Source organism: Dipodomys merriami, unplaced genomic scaffold, assembly GCF_024711535.1.
Source record: "Dipodomys merriami isolate MVZ:Mamm:240054 unplaced genomic scaffold, mDipMer1.0.p SCAF_6, whole genome shotgun sequence".
Classification (NCBI taxonomy): Eukaryota; Metazoa; Chordata; class Mammalia; order Rodentia; family Heteromyidae; genus Dipodomys; species Dipodomys merriami.
In genome coordinates, this window is record NW_027206179.1 from 4,786,554 (window position 1) to 4,805,821 (window position 19,268).

At 36.7% G+C, this 19,268-nt stretch overlaps 1 protein-coding gene across 1 annotated transcript in view; it reads left to right on the forward strand.

Annotated features, from left to right (window-relative positions):
* LOC138813689 (uncharacterized) overlaps positions 1–19,268 on the forward strand; it is a 38,431-nt gene that overhangs the window by 6,941 nt on the left and 12,222 nt on the right. The window contains 2 exon segments of the mRNA XM_070002076.1: positions 17,159–17,282; positions 18,498–18,764. Coding sequence (XP_069858177.1) covers positions 17,159–17,282; positions 18,498–18,764 — 391 coding nt within the window.

Consider the following 19,268-nt stretch of genomic DNA (forward strand, 5'->3'; position numbering starts at 1 on the left):
AAGATATAAGAATACACAAGCTGGAACTGTGAGCCTCATCTCCACCCAGAATTTCTGATTGGCAGACGCTTCAGGATGTACACTTTCACTTTGATACTCCTCCTACTCCATCTTCCCCTCCCTGTCAGGTCCTTGGTTGGCACTAGCTGCTTTTCTACAATGAAGTACTGAGCACACATAGATGGAGATGTGATGATAATTGGGGTTTTCCCCCTCTACACTTTGGGAATAGATCACAGTAACAGCCATGCTTCCAGGCAAGAAGAGAACAAGATGTAAGGAATTTAATATGTTATATCTATTACAGTTTTATTCTGAGGATGTTCGATGGGTGAGGGAACTCTGGGTGAACACATCAATGATCTCTATCTCCTCTATACTGACCTCCATCCTTATTGCCCCAGGAACAGCTCAGTTTCATTATTTTGCCTTACATCTCTTATTGAGTGATTTTTCTGCCTGCTGGCAGGAGAGGGCTCCATTTCTTTCCATGTAGTTTCTCCTGTAACTTCTTTACTTTTCTTCAGCATACCTGTATCTCCTCCATTTCATCTGTCACTGTGGAAAATGAAGTGATGTTATAATAATCAACTACAGTAAGTGGCATACGTTCGTTCTGTATTAAAAGACTGCCACTCCATTTCCTTACCGCTAGGCCAGTAGTAACATCTATATTTTGAGAATGTTGATAAAATTTCTTATGGTGGCTCATGCCTATAATCCCAAATTACTCATAGGGCAGATATCTGAGGATGGAGGTTTGAAGCCAGCCAGAAAGGAAAATCTATAAGACTTTTTTTTTTGTCTTTTCTTTTTTGGTACTGGGGATCGAACCCAGGACGTTGCACTTGCTAGGCAAGCGCTTTGCCACTGAGCTACATCCCAGCCCTATAAGACTTTTATCTCCAATTAACCAGGCAGAAGCTGGAAATGAAGTTGTGGCTCATGTAATAGTGTTCTAGCTGTGCCAAAAAGCACAACAACAGTTGCCCTGCACTGATTTCATGCCCTAGAACAGGCACAAACACACATATTCATGTGCACACACATTTATACAGTCTTAGTGTACACAAGCAGTTACTGTGCCAAACTATGTATTTTGGCATTCTTTCATGTCAGATATGCTCTACCACCCAGTGTTACCAGACAGCTCAGCATTATGAATGATTCCTTGTGGGAGAATTTTATGTTCCCAAGTTTAGTTCTTTCCACTTGTTTACATGCATATTTTTGAATTTTTTTGCATCTCAGAGTCTCACTAATAAGTGGTATACTAAAGGAAAGAGAAAAGAATTATTCAAATGTATTTTCTTTCATGTGATTGCTTCTAAAATATTTATAAGATGATTTCTTTGTTCCTTTGTGTGTCACTGTCCCATGGTATAACCCCTGCTTTCACTGTATTTGATGTTGGTATAATTTGTGGAGGGGAAGGGAAAAAACAAATAGTTTAAATAGGGATACAGGTGGACCCGTTTCAACAACGAAATGTAGAAGTCGTTATGTCAAAAAACGAACTTTACAACATTGGCAAGGTGGGGTGGGAAGAGTGAAGGGTGACCTGGGAAGGGATGGGAAGGGGAAACAAAGGAGGAGGTAACAATGCTTGATAAGAAATGTACTCATTATCTTGCCCATGTAAATGTAACTCATCAGTACAGTATTTTCACAATTAAAAAAAGAATAGAAAAACGAATAGAAAAGAATAGAAAAACTTCTCCCAAACTATCTGATTCTTTTTTGCAAAAAAAAAAATCATCTTCTTTATCATTGACACCTTTTTTTAATGCTGGTATGACAAGTATAGCCAGAGGCAGCTGCCCACAATTGTGAGCAGAGATTCTAGGATAGGAATTACTCTCTCTGTGCTATAGGACATACATGGATTCATTTTATACATCACTGATATGTTTATCTGTCTTACTTTTGTGCTGGTCCTGGGAACACTGGGCCTGTGGACTATTCCTGAACTTTTTTTTAAAGGGTAGTGCTCTAGCATTTGAGGCACAGTTCCACATCTGGTACCTTTTGGTAGTTAAATGGAGATAAGAGACTCACAGATATCCCTGCCCAAGCTGCCTTAAAAACATGATCCCCAGTTCTCAGTCTTATAAGTAGTTAAGAATAAAGGTGTGGGGGCTGGGAAGGTGGCTCAGTGGTAGAGCGCTTGCCTTGCATGCCTTAGGCCCTGGGTTCGATTCCTCAGCACCACATAAGCAAAAAAAAAAAAAAAAAAAAAAAAAAAGGAAGTGGCGCTGTGGCTCAAGTGATAGAGCGCTAGCCTTGAGCTGAAGAGCTGAGGGACAGTGCCAAGGCCCAGAGTTCAGGTCCCACAACCGGACCCCCCACCCCAAAAAAAGAATAAAGGTGTGAAGCATTAAGGTCTGGCTTAGCTTATTCTTTATATTCCACACGATTTCCCAATGTTTTGCTGAGTTTCATTCTTTTAATTTTCCAAATTGTGTTTAAGTACTTTTGATAAGGTGCTAATATACACATGCTGAGTAATATGGTTTCAGCCGATGGATGTTTCTTTGCTAAGCCTAGATACAAATAAAGTCTGGTCTAGGTTATTAACATTTTATATATGCTATTGACTCCAGATAGAAATATTATTGACTAAGGTTTTCCTATAGACAAATAAAGCACTGCAGTTAGACATCAGTAGGTGAGAGATTGACTCGTGTCTATGCCCACTGAGGTTAGCTGATGCTTGCCAATTTTGATAAAATAGGGTGCTTGTACCAAGTATCTGGTCCAGGTGGTAGTTTCACACTTCATGTCACGTACTTTGATTATACTCACTCTCTAATTTATAAACATTTCCATATAGTGTCACACATCATTTTTTCCCTCCCATATCTCTAATTTCTTCTACTCAGTTTCACTTTTCTGAGATAGCTAGGAATAAGCCAGTAGTGATTGGCTTACTTTGGAATCTTGCATGCATTTTTATCTCAACACTGACACTCTACCGCTTGAGCTACACCTCCACTTCTAGCTCTTTGTTGCTTGACTGCAGATAAAATATGTCCTGGACTTTTCTTGGACAGTTTGCTTTGACTAAGAATCTTTAGCTGTCAGCTTCTTCTTTAGCCAGGATTTCAGGTATAAGCCACCAGTAGAGATAGTTTTAATTTCTTGAAGATCTCCAAACTTTAATTTTTATATGCTATTACCCAAAGTGCAAGTTTTCTCTGGGTTAATAAATAATTACAGGATGTCCGGATTGCCCATATGATTGAATATCCTTTTTCGTTGTGATTCTATTTCTAATTTTTTTATATTTTAATATATATTTTATTGTAAGGACACTGTACACAGGGGTTACAGTTACAGGAGTAAAATAATGAGTACATTTCATCACAAGCTTCTGTTCCTTGATTGGATTTCTTTTGAGCTATTTTTGTGTCTTAAGATAGCCCAGGATAATGGAGGGTTCTTTTACATAACATTTTGTTTTGCCTTTTTTATTTCTGTGAAGGAAATAATAGAAATTTTCATTTAATTTTGCTAGACTTTGAATATTTATATATTATTCTCATGGTGATGTACATAGGGTTTTAGTTACGTAAGTAATGCAATGAGTACATTTATTGTCATCTTTTACCCTTTTCTTCAATTTTCTCCTATTTTTTCCCTTTCGCAAACCTCTGTCCCCAAGCTGTACGGATAGTTTCCAACATTGTCTTGTGTACATCACTGTTACAATTGTTCGCCCTCAGCAATTTTAATATAGACTGTACTGGACCTTTTGTAAATGGTTTTTCACTAGTACGGGTATGTTTTTTTTTTTTTTTTTGTCGGTCGTGGGGCTTGAACTCTGGGCCTGGAAACTGTCCCTTAGCGCTTCAGGTCAAGGCTAGCGCTGTACCGCTTGAGCTACAGTGCCACTTCTGGTTTTCTGGTGGTTTATTGGAGGTAAGAGTTTCACGGACTTTCCTGCCCTGGATGGCTTTGAACAACGATCCTCAGATCTCAGCCTCCTGAGTAGCTAGGATATAGGCATGAGCCACCGGTGCCCAGCTTAGTACTGGTATTTTCACCATACTGATTCTCCCATCCAGAATAATTGGAGTTGTTGCTTGATATGTGGAATTTTGTTCCTTTACTTCAGTTTTATCACCCTGTTGTTCTTGTAGAACTTCCTTTTGGCTTTATTGATTGTTTCTAGTTTCTAATTTATTGTTTTTAGTCTCTAATTCTTTTCCTTCTACTTCATTATTTCATTGTTTCTACCAATTTTGTTTTTATTTTTCTTGCTCCTTGAGATGCCACATAGGTTCTCTAGTATAGCATCTCTATTCCTGATTCCAATAAAGGTTGTTACAGTTTCATTTTGTTGTTGTTTTTTATATGCATAGATTCTGATATTGTTCCAAAGTTCAGTAAACTTCTTGAAATATGCCTTGAAAAACAAATAATTTAATAATGTATCAATCATTTAATTACATTGAATGCTCTTAAATTAAATGCTTTGTTTCTGATTGAGAAACAAGGCATTTCATTTAGATGTTATGGGCATATTTTCTTTCTGTGTGTTCCTTTTTAATTTTTAGACTTACTACAGTGTGGTTTGTAGGTGTGTTCAATTTACTTTTTATACTTTTAAAATCTGCCTGCTTTGTGTCGTATCTCATGATCTCTCCTGGAGAATGCTCAATATGTTGATGAGAGATGGATTGTTCAGACATTGGATGAAATGTTCTGTAAGTGGATGTGAGGCTCATCTAATCAAGGGTGAAATTTAATTTTGATACCTCTCTGTTTACTTGTTCTAGATATCTCTCTAAGAAATCTTCAGCTATAATTGTATGAAAGATTAGCTCAAAGTCAGCTTATATAGATTCAAGTGCTTTGATCATGAGTTAGTATACATTTACAATTGTTATGTCATCTGGTTGATCTGATTGCTTCATCATTTCATTACGAACTTGGCACATTTGGTTGCCTTGATTAAAATCTATTTGATGTGATATGATAAGGATGCTTCTGCATTTTTTCCTTTTCATTTCATGGACTACCTTCTTCCACTCCTTTTTCTGTTTGATGTATTGTTTATTGTTATTATAAACATGATGTATAGAGAGGTTACAGTTACATAAGTAAGATGAAGAGATCGTTTCTTTTCAAACAATGTCACCCCTTCTCTCGCTATTTTTCTTTCCCATCCTCACTCTCCAGTTCTATAGCTTATTTTCAACATAGTGTCTAGTGAGTAGCACTGCTGTATTTGTTCACCCTTTTTGCCACCATTTCTGTGACTCCATGCGCACAAAAACATTAATAAAGAAAAAAATCTCTCTTGTTCCCATTTCCTGGAGTTCTTTTTGACAAATATTATTTTACATGATCAGATGCACATAGGTATTACTTCTTTGTGTTTCTCTGCCAAGTATGTTCCCCTGTTCTTACTATTGGGAATGCTTAGAGACCTGTATAAATTATGACATTCAAGATTTTTGTTGTTGTCATTTCGTTATTTACAACATTTTTGTTTACTTGTAGATTTATAGGTACATTCTAGCTACTACACTCAGAGAAACCATGAAACTTTTGTTCCTCTAGGTCTGGCTTACATTATTTTCTTACTCTTATTGAAGGCCATTGATAGTGAACTGAATTTCTTGGAATCAACCTTTTGTTTGGACTGGAGATTTTATTCATTCAGCTATTCTAACTATTGTTGATAGAATTTACTGCATTTCCATTCCCAGTCATTAACAGATCATGTCACACTGTTTCTATTATGTAATTTCTTCTCCAGGCCTACTGAAGCTTCTTCTAAGCTTCCTCTTTTATAGAGACTTCATTGTTTATTAAGTGAGTTCAATAGTAGTGACTTTTAGACCTATATATTATGAGATTTATTTGTCTGCTACAGATTTTGTGGTACTTGTGGAACTTAAAATAGATTAAAACAATCTGTTCTGGAATGATGACAACTACCTGTGATGATAAGGAGAAAAGAAAAGAAAATATACACACACAAGTAGTGCAGGGCTATGATCAAATTCATAAGTGAATGTAGAGACATGTTATAATGAAATCTTTTCATTTAATTATAATGACACTTTTTCATTTAATATTTTAAGATGAGAAGGGGTAATGAGTTAGAAAACAAATATACTTAATACCTTGCTTATGTAACTATACCCCCTCTGTATATCACCTTGGCAATAAAATTAAAATAAAAAATATTATAATGCTCTATATGAAATGTACTCTTTACCTTACTCATGTAACTTTAACATTGCTATACATTATCTTAACAATAAAAACATAAAACATATTTTAAGATAATATACTAGACCATACAAATGAAAATGGCAACTACATTGTATTCCTCTCATTATTTGTAAATTGAATATTTAATATTACATTGTTCTATGGCAATTACTAAATATGTTAATAATTTTCCCCCATTATAAACATTATGTGTATCATTTGTCTACCATATTTATATTGTTAGAACCTACTCAACTGGGCTTGTATAATCATTGATGACAATACGTTTTATTCATTTCTAAAATTTTATTTTCTTTTGGTAATAGTATAAAGTGTTGTCAACAGATCAGTTTATGAATAGAGTGTCTCTTGAACCATGTCACCCCATTTAACATTCTTACCCACACCTCCAACCCCACTCCCTCCTTTTCTTTTCTTTTCTTTTTCTTTTTTGGTTGCCATGGGGCTAAATTTTGGATTGTGCATTGAATTTTGACATTTCAATAATGAATGTACATATGTATATGTGTGTGTATGTGTGTACATATATACGCACACCATATACACACACCCACAAATCCATATACATTGTACAGATATTCTAAGTATTCATGTCTACGTCTGTGACTTTGACTCTATCTTTCTAAAACTTATACTATTTGTGTTTTCCATAGATTCAATTATAGCTCAGTTAATTCAATTACAAATGCTTGCCTACCACCCAGACATGTTCTAGTTCCTACTAATATATGACCTCATACAATTTATGGTTCTCTGGATCTGGTTTACTTGACTTAATGTAGTCCTCTTCAAGTACTTCCATTTGTTTATGAATGGTTTTATGCCATTGTTTGTAATGTTTGAGCAGATTTCCATTGCGTATATAGACTACATTTTCTTGTTTCACTTGTTCATTGAAGGACATCTGGGCTGCTTCCATATCATGGCTCTAGTAAATAAAGCTGCAATACACGTGATTGTGGTGGTAGCATTAGTGTATCCTCATTGTATAATCACAATGTCAGGACATGCCCATCTCAGTGGTGTAGTTATTATTACCAGTAAATTTAGTTCATTTTTAAATATGATTTTCTTTATGTAGTTATACAAGAGTTGCCATTAGCATTTCATGAATACAGTGCCTCTTGATCATTATCCTCCCCCACCACTCCCAACCTAACCTCATCCCACACTTTTCATTGCTTCTGAAGGGCCTGTTTATTTTACTTATGGGGTTTAAATGTATTTATCATATCTTATTTTTATTGTAGAGTTGATATGTAGAGGGGTTACAGGTACATGAGTAATGAGTACTATTCTTTTTGAATCATGTCTGTTTTTTCACAACCATTTCCCTGTCTTTCCCTCCTATTCCCACCCACAACATGTCTAGTTCATTTTCCACATAGAGCCGAGTGAACTAGGCACTGATGTGTTAGTTCATCCTTGTTCCATATTTTATATGTTCTCCCTTACTCTTAAAAATACAAACTAACAGGGCTGGGAAGGTGGCTCAGTGGTAGAGCGGTTGCCTTGCATGCATGAGGCCCTGGGTTCGATTGCTCAGCACCACATAAGCAAATAGAAAACACCGGAAGTGGCACTGTGCCACAAGTGGTAGAGTGCTAGCCTTGAGCTGAAGAGCTGAGGGAAAGCGCCCAGGCCCAGAGCTCAGGGCCACGACCGGACCTCACCCCCCAAAAATGAGGCAAAAATACAAACAAACAAAAGTTAAAGAGAATGAAATAGCAACAATTGAAATTAAAAAAAAAATGCTTCTGCTTTGGAGCTAATTTCATAAAATATTATTTAATATAGTAATCTTTACATAACCATTGAGCCTTTTCCACCACTCTTATGTATATTCTCCATATATTAATGTCTAGGGTCCTATATATATTATCATGTTCCAGCATCTGTGCATAAATATATATTATTTATTGCTTTTAGTTTGTTTACTTATAGACTTATTGGGACATTCTATGCAGCCCATATTTCTTACTTTGCTTAATATAATTTTTCTAAGGTTTTTCATTTCGTTGAAAAAGTTAAAGTATTATTCTTTCTGATAGATAAGTATATCACCACTGTGTGTGTGTGTTTGTGTGTGTGCATACATATATGTACCATGTTTTCTTGTTTATTCATCCACCTAGAGATATCAGGGATGATTCCATATCATGGCCATGGTAAACAATGCTGCCATAACGTTTTTTTGTTTGGGGCTTTTGTGTGGTCTAGTTTGTGATCCATCAGATAAATGCCAATAAGAGGAAATGCTGGGTCATAGGGAAGCTCTATAATTAGTCTTTTAAGGCGCCTCCATATTGCTTTCCAGAGTGGTTGAACAAATAACATTCGCACAAAAAGTGTAATTGGGTTCCCTTTGGGCTACCTCCCTGCCAACCATTGTTATTGTAACTTTTCCTGATAATTGTCATTGTAACTGGACTAGGCAGAATCCTAATGTTATTTCGAATTGCATTTCTTCTTTTTAAATTTTATTTTACTGGAAAGGTAATGCAAAGAGGGGTTACAGGTACACATGTAAGGAGCACATTTTTTAAACAGCAATAATCTCTCCCTGGTTTCCCCATCTTCCCTCCTTCCCAAGTTAAAAGTTCTATTTCCAACATAGTGTCTAGTGAATATCACTGTTGTAATGGTTCACTCTGTCCCTCTGTTTCTCTGATTCTCCTTCCATTCACAAATCAGATAAGCTTATATAGATGAAAAAGGGTATAGATACCAGTAACTCTGACCATTCGGAAAAAAAAAACCACAGCAGAAACAAATGAAAGACAAATGTAATGTTTCCTGAGGTGTTGAACACACTACTTCATGTATCTATTGACCATTATTTTCTTCCTCTGAGATATCTCTCTAAGGCCTTTGGCCCTTTTATTGATTGGGTTGTTGAGTTTTGGAGTTACCTTTTGTCTTGCTAAAATTTAGCACTGGGTATATGTTAGGTATGAACTCATTATCTGATGTATAGGTAGTCAAGATTTTCTACCATTCTGTGGTCTGTTCAAATATCTTCCTAGCTATGTCCCTTGCTACTCAGAATCTATTCAGTTCAATACAGTTCCATTTATCCAGTGTTTGATTTGTTTTGATTATGTATCTTTGCTTAGAATGATTCACTCTGTGGCTTGAAGACTCAGGTGTTTCCCTAGCACTTCCGGTAACATTTTCACATTGTCGGGCCTTACATTAAGCTATGTGATCCATTTAGAGTTGATTCTGGTACAATATGATATATGGGTAAAAAGCCTCTGTTTTCTGCATGTAGATAGCCAATTTTGCCAGCACTGTTAGTGTAAATGGCTATCTTTCTTGGAAGCTGTGTTTTTGGATCCCTTATCAAATATTAAGTGGCTGTATGCTTGTGGGATTGTTTCTGTGTCTTCTGTTTTGTTTGATTGGGTTTCAGACCTATTGTATGCCAGTACCAAGATGTTTTTATTACTATGGCTTTGTAATAATGCTTCAACTTTGGTATTGATATTCCTCCAGCTCTGTTCCTCCTGCTAAGGATGTCTTTTTTGCTATTCACGATCTTTATTATTCCATATGGATGTTTTGATTGATTTCTCTAAGTCTTAGAAGAAAGTTACAGATATTTTTATTGGTATTACAGTGAATTTGTATATTGCTCTGGGCAAAATTGCGATTTTTATGCTGTTAATTCTTCCAAACCAGGAGAATGGGAAGGTTTTCCATTTCCTTAAGTCAGCTTCAATGTCTTTATACGAGATTTAAATGTTTTCACAATATAGGTCCTTCCCATATTTGGTTAATTCCTGTGTATCTTGTGAGGCTATTACAAATTGTGTTTCTTTCTTGATTTCAGTATCACTCTTCTCATTGTTGGAACAGATGAGAACTATCGATTTTTTTTTTTGATCATGGGGCATGAACTCTGGGCCTGAGCGCTATCCCTCAGCAATTCAGCTCAAGATGAGCACTTTACCATTTGAGCTACAGTGCCACTTCCAAATGCTATGGATTTTTGTTGTTTGGTTTGATACCTTGTTCCTTTGCCACAGTTTGAATCAACTCAAGTAGCTTGGGGTGAGGATTCCTATATGATTCTTTAAGTACAGGATCGTATTGCTCATCAAGAGAGATACCTTTACTTCGCCTTCCCTATTTGGATCCCATTTATGTTTTGCTCTTGCCTTTTTCTCTTTCTAAGGATCCCAGCAGTATGTTCAATAGGAATGGAGATAGAAGGCATCCTTGTGTTGTTCTGAATTTAGAGTGAATGGCTTTAAATTTTTCTGTGAAGTATAATGCTGGCTCTAGGTTTCTCACAGATAGCCTTTATTATATTGAGGCTCCTTCCATGGATTGATAGCTTCTCTAAACATTTTATCATGAAGTGGTGTTGAATCTTGTCAAATAATTTTCCTGAATATATTGAAAAGATCATGGAGTCCCTATTACAAACAGATTTTGGAGCCAGTTTTGAGCTGGGCAGCAGGAGTCTTATTGAGGGGACTTCTGTGTCTGGATATGGCAGCCTCAAGCTCCTCTTCCCATTTCTTCCTACCCTTGTCCTGTGGTGTTTCTTTCCTCCTTAGTGTTGTCTGGCAGCAGCAGCAGCCCCATAGGGGTCTGCAAGCTGAGTTGGAAGGCTGCCTTGCTTTCCATCCTTGTGTCTGTAGGCTTAGTGTTTTGCTGTGTGATTTTGTCAGTATCACATTGTTCTCTGTTTAAGGTTTGACTGGTGGCACTTCAGGCATGTCCTTCTGGGTCTCTCTAGGCTGCCTGGAGAGACTAGGGGCAGAGGCTGCAGCCACTCAACAGTGGTCTGCATGGTGTCTTGATGTATTCTGCTCCTGTGTTGCTGCTGTGATATTTCTCCTTTATTTAAATGAGTCTCCATCTGTTTAATGTTTGGTTGTTGTGGATCTCATGAGGTGAAGTTGATACAGGAATTGTCAGACACATGCAAGGTGTTGAGCTGTGATGATGCCACCAACTTCCTGAAAGTGTCAGGTCTGTCTTTAAGGTGCATCGTTGAGGTATTGATTTGAGATTTTTCTAATTTGTTGATGCAAGTCTTTATAGACATACACTGTCTTCTGAGAACTGCCCTTGTGTGCCAAAGGAGTTGATATTTTATTTGTTCTCACACATCGAATCATGGAAATGATTGAATTTCCTTTCTTATGTTTCTCTTCAAATAACTGCTGAAGTCTCATCAATGAATTACTCATTTTTCTTGAGTTTATTTTCTGTAATGCATTTTGCTGTTGTACTTCAACTTTCATTGTCTTTGCAGGACAGAGGTTATATATTCTCATATCCTTTTCTTGTACATTAATGATTCTGTTTTGCGTTCTGAAAATCTTACTTTAGAATTCCTTGTAGGAAGGGTTTGGGTAGATACATTCTCTTAACTGTGCTTCTCTGAGAACATCTTTATCCTTCTGTGGTTTCTACAGGATAGCTTTGCTAGGTGCAATACTCTTGGTAGATAATTTAGATTTTTATCTTCAATATTGTAAAGATATCTTGCCATGTTATCTTGACTTATATAGACTCTACTGAGGAGTAAGATGTTATGGAAATGGGTGTACACCTATGGCATATCGGTCCCATTTCTGTTCTAGTTTAGAGAATCATTCCTGTATATGCATTTAATTTGTGAGTGCTTCATGCTAAGACAGCTTGCTGTAGATATTATGCTCAATAATTTGATTATCTTTGGCTGGGAAAGTGTCTCATTGGTAGCATGCTTGCCCCACATGCATGAAGCCCTGGGTTTGATTCCTCAGCATCACATAAGCAGAAAAAGCTGGAAGTGGTGCTGTGGCTCAAGTGATAAAGCTAGCCTTGAGCTGAAGAGCTGAGGGACAGCGCCCAGTCCCAGATTTCAGGCCCCAAGATTGATAAAAATATTGATTATCCTTTCATCTTTAGGCCTTTTACTTTGTATGTGTCTCTACATATGCTTTTGCTTTATTGAAAATACTCTCCTCAACTTTTGACAAAGCTTTTTTACACATTTTCATTCCTACATTTTATTCCTCCATTTGTGTATGTGAAATTAGTCTCAAGCTCACTATTTCCTTCTGTTTAGAATATTTCAGAATATGATAGGCTTTCATTGTGATCACTTCATATGTACCCATAGTATATATTGAACAAGTTGATCCTTTCATTAGGATTTCCAACATGCCTTCATTGTTTCCATTTAAACAATGCAAGATTTAAATAATGGAAGAGATCATTTAAATAACGGAAGAGATCAGAGAAGAAATAAAGCATTTCCTACAACTCAATGAAAATGAAAACACCTCACAAAGAAACTTGTGGGACACAGCAAAAGCAGTCCTGAGGGGCAAATTTATTGCGCTCAGTGCCCACATCAAGAGAATGGAGACAGACCAAGTAAATAATCTCATGTTGCAATTAAAACAGCTAGAAAAACAAGAAAAAATGGAACCTAAAGTTACTCAATGAAGCCAGATAACCAAATTAAGAGCAGAGATTAACCAATTAGAAAATCAGAAAATTATAACCAAAATAAACCAAACAAAAAGCTGGTTCTTTGAAAAAATAAACAAAATTGATGGTCCGTTGGCAAGATTAATTAAAAAAAGAAGAGAAGAAACCCATATTAACAGGATTAGGGATGCCACTGGAAAAATCACAACATGTGCCCAAGATATCCAAACAATTCTAACAGACTACTTTCAAAAGTTATACCCTCTAAAGGAAGAAAATCTGGCAGAAATGGATGCATTTTTAGAGAAATACAAGTTGCCCAAACTGAGCAAAGAATTAGTAAACCAATTAAATAAGCCAATATCCTATAACGAGATACAGAAAGCTATCAAAAGTCTTCCAACCAAAAAAGCCCAGGACCAGATGGAGTCACAGCAGAATTCTATAAGACCTTTAAAGAAGAACTAATACCCATACTCCTCAAGCTCTTCAGAGAAACAGAGAAGGAGGGAGCTATCCCAAACTCATTCTACGAAGCCAATATCACACTCATTCCCAAACCAGGCAAAGACTCAACCAAAAAGGAGAATTACAGGCCAATTTCCTTGATGAACACAGATGCAACGATCCTTAACAAGATTCTAGCTAACAGAATCCAGAAACATATAAAAAAAATTATACACTATGACCAGGTAGGCTTCATCCCAGAGAAGTAAGGATGGTTTAACATACTTAAGTCAATAAATGTAATCCAACACATCAATAGAGCCACGGTCAAGAATCACATGATTATCGCCACAGATGCAGAAAAGGCCTTTGATAAAATTCAACATTCATTCATGCTAAAAGCTCTGGAGAAAATAGGAATAGAAGGAACATTTCTAAAAACAATAAAAGCCATTTATGACAGACCAATAGCCAATATTATACTTAAAGGGGAAAAGCTATAACCAATTCTCCTAAAATCAGGAACAAGGCAAGGATGCCCACTGTCTCCACTCCTCTTCAATATAGTCCTGGAACCCTTAGCCAGGGCAATAAGGCAAGAAAAAGACATTAAATGGATCCACATAGGGAAAGAAAAAGTTAAACTATCCCTTTTTGCAGACCACATGATACTATACCTTCACGATCCCAAAAACTCCATCCACAAACTCTTAGAAATCATAAATCACTTTGGCAAAATAGCAGGATACAAAATAAACCCACAAAAATCAGTGGCCTTCCTGTACACTGACAATGTACAAGAAGAGAGGGAAATAAAGGGAGCAACCTCATTCACAATAACCTCCCCAAAAATAAAATGTTTAGGAATTAACCTAACCAAAGATGTAAAAGAACTATTTAATGAAAACTATAAAAAGTTAAAGAAAGAAATTGCAGATGACAGTAGGAAATGGAAAGACCTCCCATGCTCTTGCATAGGCCAACTTAATATAGTAAAGATGGTAATACTTCCAAAACTAATATACAAATTCAATGCAATTCCTGTTAAAATCCCAATGATGTACATCACTGAAATACAGAAAACAGTCCAAAAATTCATATGGAACAACAAAATACCTAGAATAGCCAAAACAATTCTAGGGGATAAAGACAATATGGGAGGGCTATCCATGCCGAACTTCAAAGTCTACTACAGAGCTATAATAACAAAGACAGCATGGTACTGGCACAAAAACAGACCCGAAGACCAATGGAACAGAATAGAAGATCCAGAAATAAATCCACAGGCCTACAGCCAGCTGATATTCGACAAAGGAGCCAAAGACATACAATGGAAGCAACACAGCCTCTTCAACCACTGGTGCTGGGAAAACTGGGTGGCCACATGCAGAAAACTAAAAGTGGACCCCAGCCTCTCACCATGCACCAACATCAACTCAAAATGGATTAAAGACCTTAACATTAAGCCTGAATATCTGAAACTACTGCAGGACAGAGTAGGAGAAACACTTGAACTAATAGGCACAGGAAGGAACTTCCTGAACTGAGTCCCAGGGTCACAACAAGTTGGAGAGAGACTCGACAAATGAGACTACCTTAAAATAAAAAGCTTCTGCACAGCTAAATCTATCGCAACCAAGCTAGAAAGACAACCAACTAATTGGGAAAAAATATTTTCCAGCAATATATCAGACAAGGGGTTAGCATCCTGTATATACAGGGAACTCAAGAAACTAATCCCTCCCAAACCTAACAAACCAATTACTAAATGGGCAAGGGAACTAAAGAGGGACTTCGCAAAGGAAGAAATAAAAATGGCAAAGAAACACATGAGGATATGTTCATCATCCCTGGTGGTGAAGGAAATGCAAATAAAGACAACTTGAGATACCACCTTACCCCAGTCAGAATGTCCCACATCCACAAATCAGCCAATGACAAATGCTGGAGGGGATGTGGAGAAAGAGGAACCCTATTACACTGCTGGTGGGAATGTACACTTATATAACCACTTTGGAACGCAGTCTGGAGGGTCCTTAGAAAGCTAAAGATTGACCTCCCTTACACCCAGTCATACCACTTCTAGGCATCTACCCTGAACAACAGGAACCAATATGCAAGGACACGTGCACCTCCATGTTTATTGCAGCACTGTTCACAATAGCTAGGATATGGAAACAACCCAGATGCCCCACCACAGATGAATGGATCCAAAAATTGTGGTATCTATACACAATGGAATATTATGCAGCCATTAGAAATGACAAAATAATGCCATTTACAGGGAAATGGATGGAGCTAGAAGGAATCATATTGAGAGAGGTAAACCAAGAGCGAAGAGACAAACGGTACATGGTCTCCCTGATAAGTGGATGCTAAATCCAAAATGTTAGGTGATACGACAAAACTAACAGGACTTAAGAAACAATGAACTCCCACTCATCTGGTTGAATCACTACTAAATATCCCCATGCTGCTGATCACATGTATGGTGTATAACATGTGAACACCGTTATATGTTATAGACTGTGATAGACAATTTGCTCCAGGAAAGATAGAATGAACTTGTGACTTTAAATGAGCATCATTATTCCACAATACTGTGAAATTCCAGAAATTATGTACTCACTTAATCACAATCAAAAAAAAAAAAAAAAGAACCTTGGGGAAGGTAGGGGAAAAACAATGGAGGGGGTAACAATGTTCAAGAGGAAGTGTACTCATTACCTCACTGATGTAACTGTAACCCTCTGCAACCTTTTTTTTTGACGGTCAAGGGGCCTGAACTCTGGGCCTGAGCACTGTCCCTCAGCTCTTCAGCTTAAGGCTAACACCTTACCACTTGAGTCATAGCACCACTTCTCGCTTTTTTCTGCTTATGTAGTACTGAGTAATTGAACCCAGGGCCTCATGCATGCGAGGCAAGCACTCTACCACTGAGCCAACTTCCCTGCCCCCATTGTTTCCATTTAAACAATACCAGTTAATTTCATTATATTAATTTATTTAGAATATGTACACTCATAGTAATCAATATAAACACACACTAAAACATGCACATTAACACATACTCGGGAGCACACAGACAGGACATCAAGAAAGAAGGAAAAGTACATTGATCCTATTTGTTTTGCTGTGTTGGTTCGTTTTCAGCATCTCTATCTAAATATATTGGGAAGAGAGTAGCGATCAGTGCATTTTACAATGGAGGAACTGGGATTTCTATGCAAAGTTTACCTATAATTCTCTCCTCAACCTTCATGTAAGGGGTTTCGCTCTCCAAAATAGTCCCTTGAAAATAGGTGCATCTCTTTTGTTTTCTTACATAAAGAAATATAAAAAAATCCCTCTCCTGATAGTTCTGCTCTTTTCCTGGTTCTTATCAGTAAGAGCTATTCCATATATTATATCTGTGAACAGACCTTGGTATACTATCATTCATAAATAACACTTTGCTTCTGAATATTGCTCCTAAATTAAACATTCTTTAGATAGCGTGACTTGCTGTATAAACACATAACATAAACTGAGTGACTGGAAACACAAGAATTATTTTCAAAATAGATGTAGCTAGTGGCCCTAATGTAAAGGAAACACAACATTATCTGTCTCATAAAAAGTTAATTCAACAGACAGCAGCCTTTTGCTGTGGTACATGTGGTAATGGGGAAAACAAGTTCTCCCTCAACTTAAATAAGTATCTGAATTCTATTTGTAAGCATAAGAGACTACATTTATGTTCCATTCTAATTGGGGTAATATTTTAACTTATTCCATGACAAAGAAGCAAGCATTTAATTTATTGAAGTCTTAAGTTTTGAAATAATTCTCTGAAATTTCTTTGCTTACTATGGAGGTTTATCTTCAAGAACTATCAAAGTGTTTTGGCCTTGGCTTTTGCTATTGAGCAGATCAACAAAAACATTGATGTTTTACATAACCTGACTCTGGGATTTGATGTTTATGATGTTCACTTCAGAGCTTGGACAATGTTTAAGAATCCCTTCATTTGTCTCTTTAGGAAGCATAAGATTCCAAACTACACCTGCATGAGAGACAGCAGGTCTATAGCAATACTTACAGGACCATCAGGAATAACATCTGACCAGATTGGAACATTGCTAGGGCTCCACAGATTTCCACAGGTGAAGGTGGAAAGTGTGGAAGGACACAAAAATGTCTAATTTCATGCCATTTCAGGTGTTAGAAGAGATTGATAGGAAGAGACTGGATTCACGAACAAATCAAATTTTGTGATATCTAAGTGTAGTTACTTAATGGTAGTCAATTATAAATTTTAACACATTTTGAAAAAAGAGGTGGAAAATTTGAGCAAATAATTGGATAATTTATTGTTTCAATCCTTATGAATAATTTTCTTTAATAAATCAAGAAATGGAAAATGAACTAATCCTAGCTAATCAGGAAACTTGTTTCTCCAATTAAACTGCAAGGAGCACAAGGTGAATGTGTGACTCCATTGTTACAGCACAAGTCTTGAGGAAAATTGCCAATGACGTAAAAGAGATTACGAATGTGTGCCCCTATAGTGTTCATGTGTAAATATACGTGCACATACACACACACAGATGACAATATTTTGAATAAAATAAATCCAGCTCAAAATGAGAAAGTATAACCATATCCTCAAAAATGTGAAAGTTAGATCTAATATATGAACATGATATATGAAATGAATCTGGATAGTTGTATACCACATAAATTTATTTGTAAAATGATTCTTATTTGTCACTATTTCCCATCAACACTTCCCATTTATAGCCCCACACACTCCCCAACTTTCCTAATTCCATTTTGACACATGACCATTGAATACTATGTTATTTCCCCCACCAATCCTATTTACTCACATAGCTATTTACAAATATATATATTATCAATCTGACTAAAGTATGTTATAGGTAGGAGTACAAATCCATGGTGTAAACTTTTCTGATCTACTGACAGTGTAAAAAATCAAAATCAAAAAGTGTGAAGTGAGCATATCTTGTCTGAGTGGGATAGGTTTTAAGGGAAACATACACAGGAATAGGAAAAGGATTGGTGGGGGAAATAACATAGTATTCAATGGTCATGTGTCAAAATGGAATTAGGAAAGTTGGGGAGTGTGTGGGGCTATAAATGGGAAGTGTTGATGGGAAATAGTGACAAATAAGAATTCTTTTACAAATAAATTTATGTGGTATACAACTATCCAAAAACAAATTATTTTTCAAAAACTAATATAAAACCTACCTTCCATCTTCTTGAGATAGTTTTAGCAGACTTCAAGACTGAGATTATGATGCATCATAATCTTCTCATTCAAGGAGCATCTAATTTTTTTTTGTTCCCTTTAGTTTACCTTTGGGCCTTTTGGTCATGCCCTGAGTGACCATAACAAGTTTCCTGCTCTCTATCAGATGGCACCAAAGGACACATCAATAGCCAGTGCTATGGTCTCCTTACTGCTCCACTTCAGTTGGAGCTGGGTGGGACTATTGAGTACACAAGATGAAAATGGTGCAAGGATTCTTGCTGAATTGAAAGAAGAGATAGCCAACAACAGAGTTTGTGTAGCCTATGAGCTATTGATCACCACCCAAGACTTCTTCAAACACATAGAAGTACATCTTTAAATGAATCTATCTACAGCAAATGTCCTCATCATATATGGTGATAATGATTCACTGATGGTTTTTCTGTTATTTATTGAGCAAATTTTATACATGGAAAAGTTTGTATCATGAATTCTCAGTGGTATTTCACCATGAAAAGGAGATAGTTCATGCTGGGCTCATTTCATGTACTTCTTATTTTTACACACCATCTTGTAGATGTTTCTGGATTCACAGATTTTGTAAGGCAGCTAAGCCTTCCACATACCCAGAAGACATTTTCTTCCGGCTGTGGTTTCTCTCTCTTAATTGCTCTGACTCTGAGTCTGACTGTGTAACATGGGACAACTGTGCTCATGATGCCTCTTTGGACTGGTTACCTGGGAATATTTTTGACATGACTATATCTGTAGACAGTTACAATATATATAACGCTGTGTTTGCCCAGGCTCTCCATGATATACTTCTTCATGAAACAGAAGTTCAAACAATGGGAAATAGAAAAGGAGAACT